Source organism: Misgurnus anguillicaudatus, chromosome 2 (genome assembly GCF_027580225.2).
Source record: "Misgurnus anguillicaudatus chromosome 2, ASM2758022v2, whole genome shotgun sequence".
Lineage (NCBI taxonomy): Eukaryota > Metazoa > Chordata > Actinopteri > Cypriniformes > Cobitidae > Misgurnus > Misgurnus anguillicaudatus.
In genome coordinates this window covers 46445031-46464009 of record NC_073338.2, presented here as the reverse complement: position 1 = coordinate 46464009, position 18979 = coordinate 46445031, and the positions used below count along the sequence as shown (strand labels likewise).

General features: G+C 37.6%; 2 protein-coding genes across 2 annotated transcripts in view; one reads left to right on the top strand and one right to left on the bottom strand.

The window, feature by feature from the left end:
- Positions 1 to 2313, top strand: part of cul3a (cullin 3a) — a 38483-nt gene extending 36170 nt beyond the window's left edge. Inside the window, exons 13-16 of the mRNA XM_073856739.1 lie at positions 911 to 1045; positions 1172 to 1358; positions 1563 to 1708; positions 1785 to 2313. Coding sequence (XP_073712840.1) covers positions 911 to 1045; positions 1172 to 1358; positions 1563 to 1708; positions 1785 to 1916 — 600 coding nt within the window. The 3' untranslated portion in view covers positions 1917 to 2313. The remainder of the gene's footprint in view (positions 1 to 910; positions 1046 to 1171; positions 1359 to 1562; positions 1709 to 1784) is intronic.
- A 2576-nt stretch (positions 2314 to 4889) lies between these two features.
- dhrs12lb (dehydrogenase/reductase (SDR family) member 12-like b) lies at positions 4890 to 18443 on the bottom strand. The gene is made up of 10 exons (XM_055203502.2): positions 18293 to 18443; positions 17570 to 17703; positions 14700 to 14782; positions 14521 to 14616; positions 14331 to 14412; positions 12257 to 12318; positions 11908 to 12012; positions 8802 to 8892; positions 7444 to 7581; positions 4890 to 5749 (listed from the first exon to the last, which is right to left on the bottom strand). The coding sequence occupies exons 1-10, from the start codon at positions 18346 to 18348 to the stop codon at positions 5607 to 5609; spliced, it is 990 nt and encodes a 329-aa protein (XP_055059477.1). The 5' UTR covers positions 18349 to 18443; the 3' UTR covers positions 4890 to 5606.
- Between the last annotated feature and the right edge of the window lie 536 nt (positions 18444 to 18979).

Below are 18979 nucleotides of genomic sequence, written 5' to 3'. Positions count from 1 at the left end.
GTTGTGTTTGACACCGGAAAACGTCTCGGGTTACGTTTGTAACTGTTGTTCCCTGAGAAGGGAACGAGGCGCTGCGTCTCCCTTGCCATACTTCCTGCGTCCCTGTAACGCCGTCTTTGGCAATATTTCAGATAGCGATATACTTCCTGGCTCCCACGTCACCCTGTTTTTTTGTTAAGCCTCACCATTGGTTGAATTTGATGTACACATTCAGACGAACTTACCTATGGAAGCGTACCCAAAGTGTCACCGCAGTGACGTAGTGCAAGTTCCCTCGAAAGGGAACTGTAACAATGTATCTTTAAAAGGTAACAAGATGTAACTTTGCTCTCACTTGAAATGTCTCCCCACATTTAGTCCTTGAATTTGAGAGTATTGGACCTGGAAAGTCCTTGAAAGGTCCTTGAATTTGAAGTTAACTAAGGTTTGGGAACCCTGTATTATGCACAAGTTGACGCTCTTACCCAACTTATAAAACACTGAAGCATCCACTGATCCAAAAATAGTCAAAACACTGTGTATGTTTTGATCATTGCTCTAAATCTGATCTCTAAAAAATAAACAAAATTGCAATTATTTCAATTTTGCTAAAAATTTGGTATTTTTGAAGAAACCTACCCATATTTGAGAGGTGATAAAAGAGAACAAATAAAGATAGGATAAAACTTTTCTTGTTGTTTGAAAGCAGAGGGTCTGAGTATATTGTACGTTTATATATTTAAAGAAGAATATTTTCAAGAAGGCATTCAACTTTTATAAAAAATTATAAAAATGCTGGCTGGCAACTTTTTAAAAAATGCTGGTGGGGAAAGAGTTAAAGAGTTAAATTAAAACCTTGATTATGTGCAGGAAGAGACTCTTAAATATTCAATTTGCACTTTATAATTTGACATTGAATGATTTTCTGCAGGAGGACGGCTCAGATGTCGGTGTTGGAGGGGCTTTGCTAACGGGGTCAAACACACGGAAGCACATTCTGCAAGTCTCAACTTTCCAGATGACCATTCTCATGCTTTTTAACAACAGAGACAAATTTACCTTCGAGGTACAAACCTTCTGCATTTACCCAGCACCCAAAATAAAGCTTTCACACCGCATTGTCTTTCTTTTAAATAAAATTATTCGGTATGACCATTCTAACATTTACTCCTGTTGTCCTCTGATCTTCGAGGAGATCCAGCAGGAGACGGATATCCCTGAGAGGGAGTTAGTCCGGGGGCTGCAGTCTCTCGCGTGCGGGAAGCCCACCCAGCGTGTGCTCACGAAAGAGCCTAAGAGTAAAGAGATCGAAAGCGGCCACGTGTTTACAGTCAACGACCAGTTTACCTCCAAACTGCACAGAGTCAAAATACAAACAGGTATAGTGCTGACACAAGGGGGCACTGTTGACCCTTGGAAACTCATTTTCAATTATTATTTGCCTGTTTTTTTTTTCAGCTACTTCTGCTTATTTAACAGAATGCTTATCTAATCGTTTCATGCTTAAACTTACAAAGCTTTTAACAGTGAAATTTAGCTGTTCATAAAGTCTTTGGATTAAAATGTGTTTCTGTGACCTGCAGTTGCTGCTAAGCAGGGCGAGTCGGATCCAGAACGCAAGGAGACGCGGCAGAAAGTGGACGACGACAGGAAGCATGAAATCGAGGCGGCAATCGTACGCATCATGAAATCCAGAAAGAAGATGCAGCACAATGTTTTGGTGGCAGAGGTGATTATTTTTTTTCACTAGTTGCATTGTAAATCCTAAATTGTGATTCATATCTGAATATTTGGTTGTCTGACAGGTGACCCAGCAGCTGAGGGCGCGGTTTTTGCCGAGCCCCGTGGTGATTAAAAAGCGAATTGAAGGACTTATAGAAAGAGAATATTTGGCTCGAACGCCGGAGGATCGTAAAGTTTACACTTACGTCGCGTAGTGGATCTGCACGAACGAGAAAAGCAAAGGAAGGTAAAAGAAAGATTCTGGACTGCTCTTCGCATGAACTGGGACGTTCCTTTTTAAAAAGACGGACTCTGGGTAGAGGATCTCATTTCAATGCGCAAACCAAGATCATAAAGCATACGGTGTTGTAGATGATTTTTAATTAGATCACTTTCAATCTCAGCTATGAATGGATCCAGCTTCACTGTTTTACCCTGGTAGAGATCAAATGAAAAGAATCCCTTGGGAAATGTGAATGCACTGCACATGTTGTTGTTTTTTTCCAATACTGTATAAAAAGCAAAATTATTAAAAACCCTAACAAAACAGCCAAATCATGGCTACGGAATAAGACAAAAAAAAATCTAATAAAAAAAAATGTTGATATCGAACTGCTTGCCATTTTATTGCCAAGGATTGGATGCTAAACTAGTTTTGTTCTGGGTTTATTAAACGAATGAATGTTCAGTCGTGATGTCCGAGGTGACTCTCGAGGTTTGTGAAATGAAAAGCAGCCAGATGACTCAGAGAATTACAGAGTACATCACTATCTCCAATTTCCTGCCATTAAAGGTCTGAAATGCCATTACTGCCAAGCGTGAATTATGTGTGGGTCTGGTTTGGGCAAAATTTGATTGTTTTTATAAATGGGCAAAGCTTAAAAGTGTTGAGCATCTGCACAGCAGGCTCCGGGACTGAAGGTTGTATGAAAAGAGAGTAACAACATTACTAAGAAGGAAATAAAGGTTAAAAACCATTTGGGTTTGATGTTATTTTGTTTCACAGTATGTTCTTGTGATATATGATCCTGGACAACAAAACCAGTCATAAGTGTCCATTTTTAAATAGGACAATATTTGGCAGAGATACAACTATTAGAAAATCTGCAATCTAAGGGTGCAAAAAATCAAAAAATTGAGAAAATCACCTTTAAAGGTGCCAAAGAATGCATTGAAATAATGTGTTAAATTGTTTTCTGATATCTACATAGAAGGTTTGTGGCTTTAGTAAGTGCAAAAATTATACAGAGAGGTTTTGCATGTCCATTTACAACCCTAGAATTTCCCTTTACAATAAAATGGTCTATTATTACCTTATTTGAAAGGGTCATGAATAATAATGTTGACCTTTGCTCTGATTGGCTGTTTCTCAGAGCAGCTCCTTCAGTAGCTCTCTGTGTGTGTAAACAGACCTTATGTTTGAGTCCGTATCAGACGAAGTTCGAATATGAGGAATAACCAATTAATTGGAGATTGTAAATGGATGTTTCATAGTAGTAAGTTTGTATTTTTCAGCATGGACCTGCAAAACGTAACTGTAACGTCAATAGAAGAACTTCAGTCTAAACGTTAGCATATAGCATTAACTAGCATGTAGCCCTAAATCAGCCGTCACTACTTTGTTTTTAGAATTGTAACAACATTGTAATTTAATGTTGGGGCCGAGGGGCAAACTTCCAATCTCTCTGATAAAGCCAATACGGAAGTGATTAAAACAGCAATTCATCGACTGGCCACTAGGGGATTCAAAAGGGAGTCAATTCCCATAGACCCCCCATGTTAAAATATTAATTAAATAATATGTTTACAGCCTGGTACAAAAAATTTTGGGGTCTTTATAGCTAAGTTTTCCCTTCATGACAACTGGTAATTTAATGTTGGGGCCGAGGGGCAAACTTCCAATCTCTCTGATAAAGCCAATACGGAAGTGGTTAAAACAGCAATTCATCGACTGGCCACTAGGGGATTCAAAAGGGAGTCAATTCCTATAGACCCCCCATGTTAAAATATTAATTAAATAATATGTTTACAGCCTGGTACAAAAATTGTTTTGGGTCTTTATAGCTTTATTTTTATTGTTTAGGGTCTTTATAATAGAAGTTTTCCCTTCATGACAACTGTGAGGGGGTGATTTTTTTTGTAACGCATCCGTTTAAATTATATTAAGCCTTAAAGTTCTGCGTATTTAGGGGCGTGGTCACTTGAGTGATTGGTGAACTGCCACTGCGGTCACCAGAGTCGAGCTAGGGGGGCGTGGTTTCAGCAACCAGCCACCTCAGCTTCACCCACATCCTGCCTCTTTACCCGTTTTCGGATATCCGCGAGTGATGCGCAGTGACGCGCGGCCAAGATGGCGACGGCAGGCACCGCCTACATTAAGCTTCAAAAACGATCTTCAGAAACCTATTGGTGACGTCAAGGACACTACGTCCATCTTTTTTACAGTCTATGGTTGGGGCATACATCTTGACTGTAATGTCATGAGATTGGTCTGTTTTCCAGCAGTCTTTTGCATTTACAAGGTTTAAATAAGGAGGAAACAATCGTGTTTGAGGATTACGATATTCATTACCATGTACAGAGATCTTATTATTCATCCATGACTACGTAAATACAGTTTACATTCTATGACATCTTTAAAGTTGTCCAAATGAAGTCCTTAGAAACACGTATTACTAATGATAAATACCAATGATAAATATATTTTCCGTATAAAATTTACAAAATATCTACATGGAACATTATCTTAATATCCTAATGATTTTTGGCATTGGAAAAATCTCTAATTTTGACCCATACGATGTATTATTGGCTATTGTTACAATTTTTGTCATGTGACTTGGGACTGGTTTTGTGCTCCAGGGTCACATTAAATAAGGTTGAGTAACAGTGTTGACAGTCATGTAGTATCTGTCTCTGTTACATACTGTCAACACTATTACTCAACAGTACAGTAACCGTAATCAGGATTTTCAGATATACAAGACACTTTTTACAGAAAATGTATTGTTATGGTCTGTAACGTCTTCTGATTCATGATAATGAGTACCAAATTATTAAAATAATTAAAAATATAAATATTAAAAAAATATCTTTGGGCACCATATGTATATGTGCAAAAATATAATCACCCATATGTGTGTGAACTGTTCCACATGAAATGCTTGTGTTAACATGGTTTTATGAAGATGATTTATTTTGAGGTTTGTTGAGGCAAGAGTATTATAATGCGTACTGTGAGCGTGATGAATTATCTACCAGCGTGGTAAATTAAAGCTTTATTTGCATTTCATCCTGGCACAGATGACCTCTGGGAGATGCACGCTCACGTAGAAATGATGACGCAGTGTCACAGGTGCATGCTTTTATTATCCTTTTAAAGAACCAACCTGAAGCTTGTTAGTTATTTGGAGTTTATTTTTTTTTCAATTTATAACAAAAGCATTGCAGTCAAAAGGCCCAAGAGGTAAAATCACAGATCCTGTGATTCATGTTTGACAATGACTGGCTAATAAAAACACAATTGATTTGTTTTAAGGTGTTAGTAGATTGGAGAGACTTGTAATCTACTCAAAGAGAAAGCGAGAACAGAGTCAGTGTTGTGTTGCAATGCAAAAAGTCATGGGTTTGAATTCAGTGGACACACAAACTGATTAAAATGTATACCTTGCATTTATACACTGTTAGTTGCTTTGGATAAAAGTGTCTCCGGAATGCATAAATCTAAATAATGTTCTCAATAAAATTGGTTTAAGCTGACTTCAAATTTGCTTTTCCAGAAACTTCAAAAAAGAAACTCTGTATGCTAGCTTGAATGTTAAAGTTTTGCTTCACATGCTGATTATTGCTTTCTCAGTTTTATGTTTTTTTTTATATATTAAAACTTAAAACATCTTATAGTTTCTTTAGGTATCACTAGATGTGACGACGGCCTCTGAAGGTTTGACCGCTTTTGCCAAAGTCTCCAACTGGCCCATGAACTTTTTGACTTCATGCTGCGAGCTGTGCGTCCAGGCAAGTGGCAGGTGGGTTGAAACTGGCTTCCGATCTGAAACAAACGAAACTGTATAACACTACATTGCAAAAAACGATTTGTTGGTTCAACTTAAAGGGGTTATAGCGTGAAAATCAGACTTTCTTCAAGTTTAAGTGCTATAATTGGGTCCCCAGTGCTTCTATCAACCTAGAAAATGTAAAAAAGAAGAACCCAGTAACTTAAGTTGCATTTAAGAATATATGTGGACGTGCTCGTCGCGAATGTGCCGCCAAACTGCAAGTCTGGAAAAAAAATGGTGTGCTGTTCCGGATTCTCTGTGGTTGTTTTTCATCGCTAAAGGGAGTTTGGAAAAATACAGCAAAGCACAGATGACAACAGGTTTAAAGCACAAGCTAGCACGAAGGTAAAGCTAATCTTTTACATTATAGAGATGACGCTGGTAGTGACGATTCTCTCAGACCAATCAGTGATCTACAGTGTATTCACGTCACGTTTTTGTATCAGCTTGGCTTGCTTGGAACCCCCGAAGTGATACTAAAAAAGTATTGGGGCACCCAGTGGAAAAGCCCCAAAAAATAAGCTGACCCGACCCAAATCGTGGGGTACTATGAAATGGAAAAGAGCCATTAGTTTACCTAGGTAAACTATTCTCTGCAAACATGTGAAAAATTAGGTCATTCGGATTTTGCCTGTTTTGTGGCATAGGTATCAAGTCTTATTACAATAATTAATACCACCCCTTAATCTGCACTATCCAACCACACCACTCCCATTTAGTGCAGAGAGAAAGAGAAAAAAACATTGACAGAACAATTGAATTTCAAGTCCACCATTATGGTGATCAGTGTTTGCATGTCATCAGCTCATTTGCATTTTAAATGACACACCCAAAAACAGCACTTGCTTGCACCTACAAAGTGGCAATTTTAACATGCTATAATACATTTTCTGTGGGGTGTTTTGAGCTAAAACACGTGTTCTCTGGGGACACCGAAGACTTATTTAAAAAATCTCATAATATGACCCCTTTTAAGTAAGTTACCTGGTTGTCTTAAAGGGGCCATGGCACAAGACTTTTTTAAGATGTCAAATAAATCTTTGGTGTCCCCAGAGCACATATGTGAAGTTTTAGCTCAAAAGACCATATAAATAATTTATTATAGAATGTTAAAATTGCCACTTTAGGTGTGAGCAAAAATGTGCCGTTTTGGGTGTGTCCTTTAAAATGCAAATGAGCTGAGGAAATTCAAACACTGATCACAATGATGGTGGTTTGTTGCAATTAAAACTCAATTGTGCTTTTCTCTGCACTAAATGGCAGTGCTGTGGTTGGATAGTGCAGATTAAGGGGCGGTATTATTATAATAAGAGCTCCTTATGACATCATAAGGAGAGCCAAATTTCAACTACCTATTTTTTTCATGTGCTTGTAGAGAATGGTTTACCAAAACTAAGTTATTGGATTGATCTTTTTTACATTTTCTAGGCTGATAGAAGCCCTGGGGACCCAATCATAGCACTTAAACATGGAAAAGGTCACATTTTCATGCCATGGCCCCTTTAAAAATACATGATGAGTAATACATGATTAGTTTTGCTCAATCGATTTATTCATAATGTATTGTTTATTGTACAGCACTTTTAAATTAATAAATTAATATTTGTGTTCAGCATACTGCATAACTGCAAAAACAGTGTCTGTAATATTGCTATCTTAAACATATCAAAGCACACTTTATAGTCACCTTGGAAGAAAAGGCCACTGGGAAACGCAGTGGCTGCGTGTGAGACAGCGAGCCAGATGACCGTGTCTGCTCCCTCCTCCGCTGTACGCAGACGCTCTCGCATCATCTGATGAAACTGAGGCATCGCCGTGGCAACCGCTGAGTAAAGAGATAAGAAGTCATCACGAGCTTGACACAAGATCATCAATGCGTCTTTAATTAAGTTTGGTGAAAGCTTACATTTACTGTCAATTCTGCTTTACAAAAAAACTAGTTACAAATAATAATTACTTGGTTCAATTTAATATTGTCACATACAAAAATGCATTAAAAATTTAAAAATTAACCAAACATTTTACATTTGTAACAATAAAAAATGCTTTACACTATACAATAATATTGAGTTGTTCATCATGACATGTAAACTAATATAGTTAACAAATGCAATCTTAACACAAATGACTATGTTTAGTAATAAAAAGTGAATCAGGAAAACAGCCTTTAGCTTAAAATGCATATATTTACATTCAACCATCTCTTCCTGTAGCTCAATTGATAAAGCAAAGGTCGTGGTTTCGATTCCCATGGTATACATATACTGAAACAATATATAGCTTTAATGCACTGTAAGTCACTTTATGCATAAATATGCTATAGTAAGGACTGTTTTAAAGAGTATGCGCTCCTGGGAAAAAAGTACACTACATACACTCAATTGGATTTAAACACTTTAGGAAACATTTAAATTCTTAAAGGTCAGGCCCCACACACTGAAAAAATGATTTAATAAATTTTTTAAGGTAAGTGGTTGCAATCAATTTATTTAAGCTACATTTAAACAAAAAAGATTAGTAAAGTAAAATAAAATATAAAAGTTTTGTTTAAATGTCGCTTAAATAAATTGATTGCAACCACTTACCTTTAAAAAATTGATTAAATTCAGTGAATCATTTTATTCAATGGAAAATCGAGTGATACTGAAATAGGTACAAAAACTGTCACTGGGGCAGTACCCTTTTAAAAATACACCTTTGTACCTTAAAAAAGTGCATATTAGTACCAAATTTGTACCTAAATTGTACATATTAGGACGTTTTAAAGGGTACTGCTGCCGCAGTGACAGCTTTTATTTCCGAAATTCCTGCGTCGTTTCAACCCATGATTGAGTCAATATGGACATTTTCCAGATTCGTTTAAATCAGTGGTGACCCAACCATGTGTTGAAACAACCATGCATAGTACTTTACCTTTGAGCCCCCACTAATACAAATATTTACACTTGAAGTATTGTCAACAAATTCATTAAACCAATTCATAATCACTGTGCTACGTACAAATAAACAGTAATTTTATGATTTGTTGGTTGACATGATCAATACCTGGTGTGTCTGCCCACCCAGGGTGCATTACAGAGAAATGAATTCTGGGATTTTCTTCTGCCCAAAACTCTGTCATTACAACCTGCTGTCTCTGTGAAGACACACACACATACACAAAATGAGTGTTTAGTAAAAGGTCACGGCCATTACGGCGTCAGATGCTGTTTAATGGAGAAATTGGTGCAGCTGTACTCTGTGTCACCTGTTGCTTGGCAACAGCTGAGTTTAAGGTAACCCTGCTCATCTCAGTTTAATACACATTGCTGATTTCCCTACCGTTTCATGAATAAAACATCTTTAAACCATAATCTTGTGGGAAATCTTGCAAATTAACTGATAAGTGAATGCTTAAAGTGTTTTTCTAGTGCCATGGTTCAGTAAAGGTATCTGATGGTAATACCATGGTGCTTTTTGTACTGTTAGATAACCAATACATTAATATTCTTAAGTACCTGCTTGATCCATTATAGACGGTTTTAGCAGTAACAACATAAAAAAATGGCTTTCGTGGAACAAACGTAACATCCGGTAAACTTCCGCAAATTATCAATAACGCGTGTTTTATTGTTGATTTTGTAAGGTGACCTTGAGTGTTGAGAAAGGCGCCCATAAATAAAATGCATTATTATTATTAAGTGTTTTATTAATCAAAATCAATGTCTTTATTCATAAATATGTCCTCGTTGGTGTCAAATGACCTCTGCCAGTGATCTGACTTTTCTTTGTAAGCTTAAAATTTCTTCTCTTTACTTGCATTGAACGGGTAAGTCCAAGGAGGCTTCCATGTCGTTCCGCCATACTGATAAACTATAAAAGCAGAGAGGGACAAAGAGCACTAGCCTAACAACGCATTTCCACAACGCGTTTTCATTCAAAACATGTGAACTAGCTGAAACAGACAAGGAGATCAGTGAGTACATAACGGCTACCGTAGTTGCAACACGCATTTGGAAAAGCGAGGCACTAGAGAGCACTTTTCGTTTGAATGCAAAATACAATTTCACCACTAGATGGAGCAAAATCCTACTTACTGTCCCTTTAAGAGTAGTACATTTCTACACTGAGTTAACAATACTGTGCAAAATGTGTACTATATAATGTAAACAATCTTAACTACAGATCGGCTAACAAACCCTTCACATATGATCCATAAATGATTGATAATCTCAATCTCCTCTCGTCTTTAGGAAACCAAAACATTTGTTATTCTTGACTGTATTTCTTCCAGGGTTCAGTTTAGACTCTCCAAACCATTAAACAAATAAAGGCCGCAAGTTAAAGGGGTCATATTATGAATTTTTATATTAATATTATGAAGTCTTTGGTGTACCCAGAGTGCGTATGTGAAGTTTTATCTCAAAATACTCCACAGATAATTTATTATAGCATGTTAAAATTGCCACTTTGTAGCCCTGAGAAAAATTGTGCCATTTTCGGGTGTGTCCTTTAAAATGCAAATGAGTGGGTGAAATGCAAACACTGATCACCATAATGGTGGTTTGTTGCAATTGAAACTCAATTGTGCTGTCAGTGATCTTTTCTCTCTCTTTCTCTCTTTACTAAATGGCAATGTTGTGGTTGGATAGTGCAGATTAAGGGGCGGTATTTTTGTAATTTGTCTTGCTACCTACCTCACAAAACAGGTAAAATCTGAACGACCTAATTTTTCAAATTTTTTCATGCTCACATGAATGGTTTACCAAAACAAAGTTACTGAAGTGTTTTATTCATGTTTTCTAGGCTAAAAAAGTAATTGGAGACCCAGTTATAGTACTTAAACAAGGAAAAAGTCAGATTTTCGTGATATGACCCCTTTAAGTTTAGTCCAGTTCTGTTATGGTGCAGTAATGGCATCAAATGGTAAAACTATGCTACTTGTTTTTGATGGTGCTAAACATTACTACAAGATGTCCTAATTTGATGCTCTCAAAAACAGTCGTACCATACTGTAAAAAAAAAAAAGGATTACTACATGTTTACCTTGTATATTTTCATGGTAATACTGTGTTACTTTTCATGTAAAGAAACAACATAACAAGTCCCTTTGGGGAAAAGTAAATGGTCATATTTGCAACGCCTCCAGGCAGTTATTTCAGTCATGCACGACTAAAGTCCTATTTACTTGAATGGGGAAAGACATATATCTTTACAATCGCATGCTAAAATCACAATTAAACAACATATTTCAACTGTACCAACAGGTTGTCAGGTGCCTCACGTGATGCTGTCCACAGCCCCGCCCCCAAATAAATATTAGATTTTATCAATCAATGATTGGTTCTTTTAACTGGAAGGCGGGACATACAGGGTGCCCATATTGAGCATTGCATTGTCCCCCATAGTTAAGACAAACTGATCTCACCGAAAGTTGTGTTATAGTCACGAAAAATTTTATTAGTTTAATCGTGTCCATGGCACGAAATTCAGCTTTTTTTCATGCCTTGAGCACGAATGTATTTTTCGTGAAACTCTATCAAATTTCTATTAATAGTTTTTCGTGTCTGTTGCACAACTTTCTTTTCGTTTCATATTATATATTGTTTTCTCTTAGTTTTCTCATTTTCTTACTATTGTTGCTTGGGGTTGGGGTTAGAATCACTTTCTGTTACATTTTTAGACATACTTACCCAAACCCCAACAATAGTTTTAAAAACGGAAGAAAAACAAGTAGAAACCAATCCATAAAATTGCATCCTAACTTAAACCCCAAATCTAACCCCAAGCGACAACGATTTAAAAATAGAGGGAAAATGAGAAAGAAATACATAAAATGATACGAAAAAGAAAGTTGTACCGCACAGACACGAAAAAGTATTTAGAAATTCGTGCAAATTTTACAAAAACGACATTCATGCTCAAGGCACGAAAAAAGCTGAATTTCATGCCATGGACACGAATAAATTAATAACATTTTGCGTGACTATAACAAGACTTTTCGTGAGATCATGTTGAGTTAGTACTCAATCTTGTTATATCCAATAACTTTGGCATAACATACAATACTGGAGTGTTGGTGGTTGTCAGGGTGGTTGTAAGCGTGTTGCTGTGTCAAACTTTTGTGAGTTCTGAAAGACTTTCATAAACAGGGTATTAATTGTCTGGATACCTTGTTCTGTGCGTATACCATGGTACCGTCAAACTGAGCTCTCTCTGTTTGTAAATCCTCTACGTTGAGTTTTTGCACCAGCATTCCTCCAGACGACACCGTAATCTACCAGAGACATCAACATAAATCTCTCCAAGACAACCACTAAACTTTAAAATATGTATAACACAAGACAGAACCAGCGACCTCCATACGCATTACTGTCATAAGAAATATAAACAAATCTATCACAGGTAATGGAAACACACAAGAACAGTTTCAATGCCATAAAGAGATTTAATGAATTATATTATCTGTGCGAATGAAAGTCATTCCTCAGATTGTAAAGCGTTCAATGTTTTTCACTCACAACTCGTGGGTCTCTGCTTTTCTCCAACAGTGGGATCAAACATTTAGTCAGAATATAAACACCTGCAAGGAGAGAAAGAAAGAAAGAGAGAAAGCGAGGGAGGTTTATTCTGCCATTGGGTTGATTTTTGTACTGACAAGATAAACAAACCCTTTTTAAGATTAATGTTTTTCATTGTAAAGAAGGACAGTAATCATACCTACATTGAGGATTTAACCAGATGTTCATGACTGTGAGGGACTGTCATGATCCTGTTAGCCTTGTATGTCTTATGTGTTTCATGTGACAGGATCATGGCAGCCCTCACTGTTGTCTTGTTTTGTGTGGAGAGTCACGTGGCCTGTGTTTTGTGTGCCTCGTGCTCTCCTGTCTTAAGTCTTGACCCCGCCCCCTCGTTTCCTTGTTAATTATTCATTATTAGTTAACGCCCTTCACCTGTGTGTCCTCGTTCCCTAGTTTAGTTCTCCCCTATTTAATGCCCTTGTGTCTGCTGTCTTGTGCTGGATCATTGTTCATCTTATGATGATGTCGTGTGTTCATGTTTTGTCTCATCCTGCCCTGTTTAGTGTCATGTTATGTTATTCATTTGGATTATTGTCTTTGTTTTACCCCCTCGAGGGTGTTTTTGTTATATAATAAAAGTCTTTTGGTTGGGAGCTGTCTGCACTTGGGTTCTGTCTTCCCACACATGACAGAATGATCCAGCCATTCTAGAACCCAGCAGACAGCTCTGTTTTCGTTTTGTTTACCAAGTTTAGTTTCGCGTCCGTCAAGTGTGTTCCTGTCATCTGGTGTCGTCTTGTTTGGTTTCCGTGTCCCGGTATGGTGAGCCATGGCGGCGAGACGTGAGGCCCGTGTTCCTGGTCGGTGAGCCGCGGGTCCCTGGAGGGAGGACTGCAAGAAGGCGTTCCTGTTCAGGGAGTCGCGAGATCTTGGGCGGTAAGAACGCGGGCACGCGTCCCGGGACTGTTAGCCGTGGGTTCCTGCTCCGGGATGGCTGTTTTGGTGCCGGTTCTGGTTGGGGAGCTAAGGAGGAGTTCCTGCTTCCCAGACGGCGTGCCGCGAGTGCCGGCTTTTTGGAGGGAGAGTTCCGGGTGCCTGTTCCCGGTCGGCGAGCTCCGCGGGAGTGTTCCCGGTCTGTGAGCCCCGCAGGTGCGTGTCTGTTCGGCGAGCTCTGCAGGCGTGTTCCTGGTTGGCGAGCCCCGCGGGGGCATGGTTGGCTGGTGAGCCTAGAGCGGCGTGGGATCCTGTGCCCACCTCCTTGCGGAGACTGGAGTCCCACTTCTTGTCTTGGGGGTCCGGATCCCTGGCACTGTCTTGCCTTGTTGACTTTTTATTGTCATGTGTTATTCTTGTGTACCTGTTTCCTGGGGACGCCAGGAGGCGTCCGTTAAGCGGGGCCTACTGTCATGATCCTGTTAGCCTTGTATGTCTTATGTGTTTCATGTGACAGGATCATGGCAGCCCTCACTGTTGTCTTGTTTTGTGTGGAGAGTCACGTGGCCTGTGTTTTGTGTTTGTGAACCTCGTGCTCTCCTGTCTTAAGTCTTGACCCTGCCCCTCGTTTCCTTGTTAATTATTCATTATTAGTTAACTCCCTTCACCTGTGTGTCCACGTTCCCTAGTTTAGTTCTCCCCTATTTAATGCCCTTGTGTCTGCTGTCTCGTGCTGGATCATTGTTCATCTTATGATGATGTCGTGTGCATGTTTTGTCTCATCCTGCCCTGTTTAGTGTCATGTTATGTTATTCATTTGGATTATTGTCTTTGTTTTACCCCCTCGAGGGTGTTTTTGTTATATAATAAAAGTCTTTTGGTTGGGAGCTGTCTGCACTTGGGTTCTGTCTTCCCACACATGACAGGGACCACATGTAATAATTTTAAGCTTATCCTATTATTATTATTAATAATATTTGGCAAACTACACTGAACCTCCAAGGATTGATACTACAATTTGGATAGTAGCATCTGCTTAATGGCATATTGACAATTATGTTTTTGCCCTTATACAAATTTCTGACAATTTGACAGTTTTAGATAAACATTGAGAATAATTCCTTTATTTGTGTCTTACCAAGAGTATTAGTGGCAAAGTTTTTCTCCAGTCCATCAGAGTTCATTTCTTTCTGATTCACCATACATCCGGCATTATTGATCTGAGGTTGGTGTGAAGGGAAAAAAAATGGCATATTTCTTTATCTGTCCTGTGACAATTAGCTGAATAATGACATATTGTTTAATATGGTGAGGAATGATGCTAATACCAGAACATTGAGGGAAGGGTGATCCTTCTTAAAGGCCTCTGCAAACTCCCAAACCTTTCCCGTCTCTGACAGATCCAACACATGGACATAAATCTCCTGTAATAGATACCATAACTTAGCTGTTTTCAGTTGTTTAAGCACTACTGTAAACTAATGATATGATGCTAAGAGTTTCTCACAGTATTTCCAGAGGCTGAGATGATTTCGTCTTTTGCTCTGTCTGCTCTCGCTTTATTTCGGCAGATCATATGAACGGTGCCACCTTAGACAAAACGGAACGAAAAAGCAACATGATCTCACGGAAAGTTGTGTTATAACAAAAAATTTGATTGATTTTTTTCGTGTCCATTGCACGAGATTCAGCTTTTTCATGCCTTGAACACAAATGTCTTTTTCGTGTCACTCGCACAAATTTTTATAAATATTTTTCCGTGTCCATGGCACAACTTTCCTTTTCGTGTCATTTTATGTATTGTTTTCTCTTTTTTTCTATTTTTAAAACATTGTTGCTTGGGGTTGGGGTTTGGGTTAGGATGTCTAAAAATGTAACAAAAAGTGATTCTAAACCTAACCCCAAGCGACAATGGTAAGAAAAAAGAAAAAAAGAGAAAACAATACATAAAATGACACAAAAAAGGAAGTCGTGCCACAGACACGAAAACCTAGACATTTTTGTGACTGACACGAAAAAACAAAGAAAAAAGCTGAATTTCATGCCATGGACACAAATAAATTAATAAAAAATTTTGTGACTACTTTCCGTGATATCAGTCTCAAACAAATTGTACGATTTCCTACGAGCCAGCTTGTATGATTTTGACGATTTAGCCACTTGGTTAAATCGTGCAAATTAGTACGAATTCATCGTGAGCTAGGGTTGGCTCATTCATTCCCATCAAACTCATTCATTCACTCTCTTCTCAACATGAGGACACCTTTCACTTGGACACTATTTTATTTTATGGGAAACTTTAATTCCCTATTTACTTTAAGTAAACGCCTCTTTAAGGTCTAATGCCACAGTCACTGTGTCTGTCTTAGTTCACCCAGCCAAAACATACACAGAAAATAAACACACACAGAAATATTCATAGGAGTAAAGTGTGACAACTTGCCCCAGCCTTTCCTATACTTTTCTCAAATGTATTTATTTTTGTCTTTTTACAACATTCAAAATACACAAATCACTCTACTTGGCAATGATTTATCAATGCTTACTCAACAGTGTCCTTTCACACAGTTTTGTTTACTAAAATCAGACCAAGTATTCATAAACCCAGATTTATTGTCTCATTATTATAATTCTGCTAAATTCTGCTAGATGGGTACAGACTGACAAATAAATATGAATATATATATATATATGAAGAGTTTTGTTCCAAAACGCAATAAATCCATTTATATATTTCTATACCAAGAAAGTGACAAGATGAAATACACTATTTTCTGTTACAAACTTTTACATAGTATCTTTACACATCTTTATACATGTAAGGGATAATGTAGAGGCAGCCGGTAGTTATCGGGAAATAAGCCCCGACAGTGTGATCAGGTATCACACTGAAGGGGCTTATTTCCCGATAACTACTGGCTGCCTCTACATTATCCCGCTTATTACATGGCTACTTGTCACATAAGAAAAAAAACGGACATGAATATGAACTTGAAACATTTTATTGGCATATTTGTTTTAAATTAACATTTTTATCCTTCCGTGAAACTTTGCACAGATGCATAAAATGATCGTAATACCTTATTAAGATCCTCTGCTTCATACTTGTCTGTCTCCATTTTTTCTCTTTTAGCCAGTCTTTGAGAAGTTTTAATGCCCATTCTGTATTTTTTTGTGTTGGCTTCGTAGCTGGCATGCTCTATTTTGTCAAGTTCAGTCTCAGTAAGCTCTCTATGTCTTGTCGTGGTTGTTCAGTGTTTGTCACAAGATGGCGCCAAACAGTAATCTTTATTGATCTTTATTGACGCGGAGCGATTTTACTCGTACAAGTAGTACCGGCTATGCGTTATTACTTTGGAGCGGTTATTATTTGAAAAGAACGAACCTGCAAATGTCTCAACTGACCAATCAGAATCAAGCATTCCAGAGAGCCGTGTAATAAAGTATAATAACATTAAAAATTCTAATCCATAATTAGATTTTCAAAGATTTATTATAAAAACTGATTATTTTTCCGCATTTTTTCCCCAAAATGCTATAAATCTATTAAATCAATATATAAATGTGCATTCATCTTTGCCATGTTATATTCATTTAATTGACTAGTGGTATACACTGATTAAAAACAACATTAATGGCATTAATCAAAAAAACTTACATTGTTATTAAGAACACTGTCATTGTTGCTGTGATCTTTGGGACGTCGTCTCTGAACTTTTTGACAGCGATTAGCTGTAAAATGTTTTAGTCCTGCTCGATTTTCGTTGACTTTGAGTAAAATAATGTAAAGTATTTCATAAGATCATCTGGGGTCAAGCATGACAGAAACTCAATGTTTTCGTGTAAGAAATTAGCAACAGCCGGCATTTTTCCTTTGCCCGAGAATCTAAATTATTAGATTTTGATGGCTTACGTTTCTTCCCCACCACAGAAAACCACCACAGGTTTATCAATGCAATCAAAAGTATTATTTTGTTTTTGTTTGTTTGTTGATCACAAAGTACAAAGTAGATTAGGAAAACTAGGATTCCCTGTGTATTCAAAGCACCGCCATTGTTGTTTACGATGCGTGCAATGGTGCGCTCTGATTGGTTAAGCAGATTTATTGGATTCTGCATAGAATGAGGAGTGGTGTTTATCGCGTTTTGGGAAAAAATGGAGAAAAGGTGACAGAATAACACGGCGGAAATGGAATTTTGCTTAAAATGAAGAATTTACTTTTTAATACTGACCTGATAATACTGATATTGGTGGTAACTAACATTTAAAAAAAAAAAATGGAACCAAACTCTTCATATATAACATACCATTCTGAACGTAGTCCATATTGGTAAAACTAGTGGTGAAACTGAGTATTTATGCAATTATAGTGCAAACCTTTTTTGGCTATCGCCATGGCCGTCGCCTTCCCTATTCCACTGTTAGCTCCTGTGATCATGAAGCAGCGTCCCACCATGGACACTTCGAGGTCCTTTACTGCAAAGCTCTTACTGGCATTCTCAAATCCAGACCTGTTCAAAACATCCAAAAAACAAATCAAATGCTTGTTTCAGAAACATGGCCTTTATTTTGAGCTGGACTTTTGTGTGTTTTAACACAATTCTGAATTGTTGGATGACCTCTGCACACGGAGACACTGCTCCTCCTAACACAGAGGCCCTGATCAGGGGCCAAAGGATCTTCTGTGTGCAATGACAAGGCACTTGGGTAAGCAGCAGGGGTCTCAATAGGACCCATTGTTGTAATGGGATGATGACTCACCTTAAACCCAGATCTTGGATGAATGCGTATCAAAGAACATGACTTGGTGGACTACAAAAGCAACATTTATTAAGCAGACCACTAAAACTAACAACATTTGGCTTGCCAGGACACATGAAGGCTGTGATTTCTAACATTTCTGAGTAGGCACCAAGTGTTCGTTCAAACAAAAATGAGTTTTAGTAAATGCAACGATTGAAGCAATAACACATACTTGATTTTAGAAACAAATAATTTGCAAACAGAGTGCACTAAACATCTGCGAACACAAAAGTTAACTGAAATGAAAGAAACTCGTGCAACAAAAAAGTTAATTTTGTATCAAATAGAGACCTTTACCTTGTATACTCCCGCATTCCCTTAATAAACCACACTATATTCCTGTAGAGAGACATTTGCTCTGTCGTTTCTTCTCAACTAGACTTCTCAAGTGTTATGACAGCTGAAAGTTACATTATGTCACTACTGTACTGTAACTTTATAGTGCGCCCTCTAGTGACGCATGACAGATTTACAACCCAGCTAGATAATGCAGTCAACTTTATAGACTGTAGAAATTAAAGGGAAAGTTTGCATCCAAACCGTTCACGATCCCCATTCAGTTCCACAGTAGGAAAAGAATACTATGGAAGTGAATGGGACTTATGAACGGTTGGGTTACAAACATTTCTCAAAATATCCCTCTTAATTTTAATCAGAACAAAGAATTTATACAGGTTTGTAACAACATGAGGGTCAGTAAATGATGAGAGAATTTTCATTTTTGTGTGAACTATCCCTTTAAGTTTATACTTACACATGTATTTTTTAATAGACACTTAAATCCAAAGTGATTTATAGAAGCGACATTTAAAGCGAAGATGGAGCGTGCTTTAAGAGACAACAATAAGCATAGTATGTATATTACACACAGACTTCTGCAGCTGCTTTCTGATTATTTAGTTAGTTTTGCACAAAAGTTGCTTTTAAAACGAAATAATTAATTAAAAAGCAAATATTTTAATGTATTATTTATGTATTTACTTA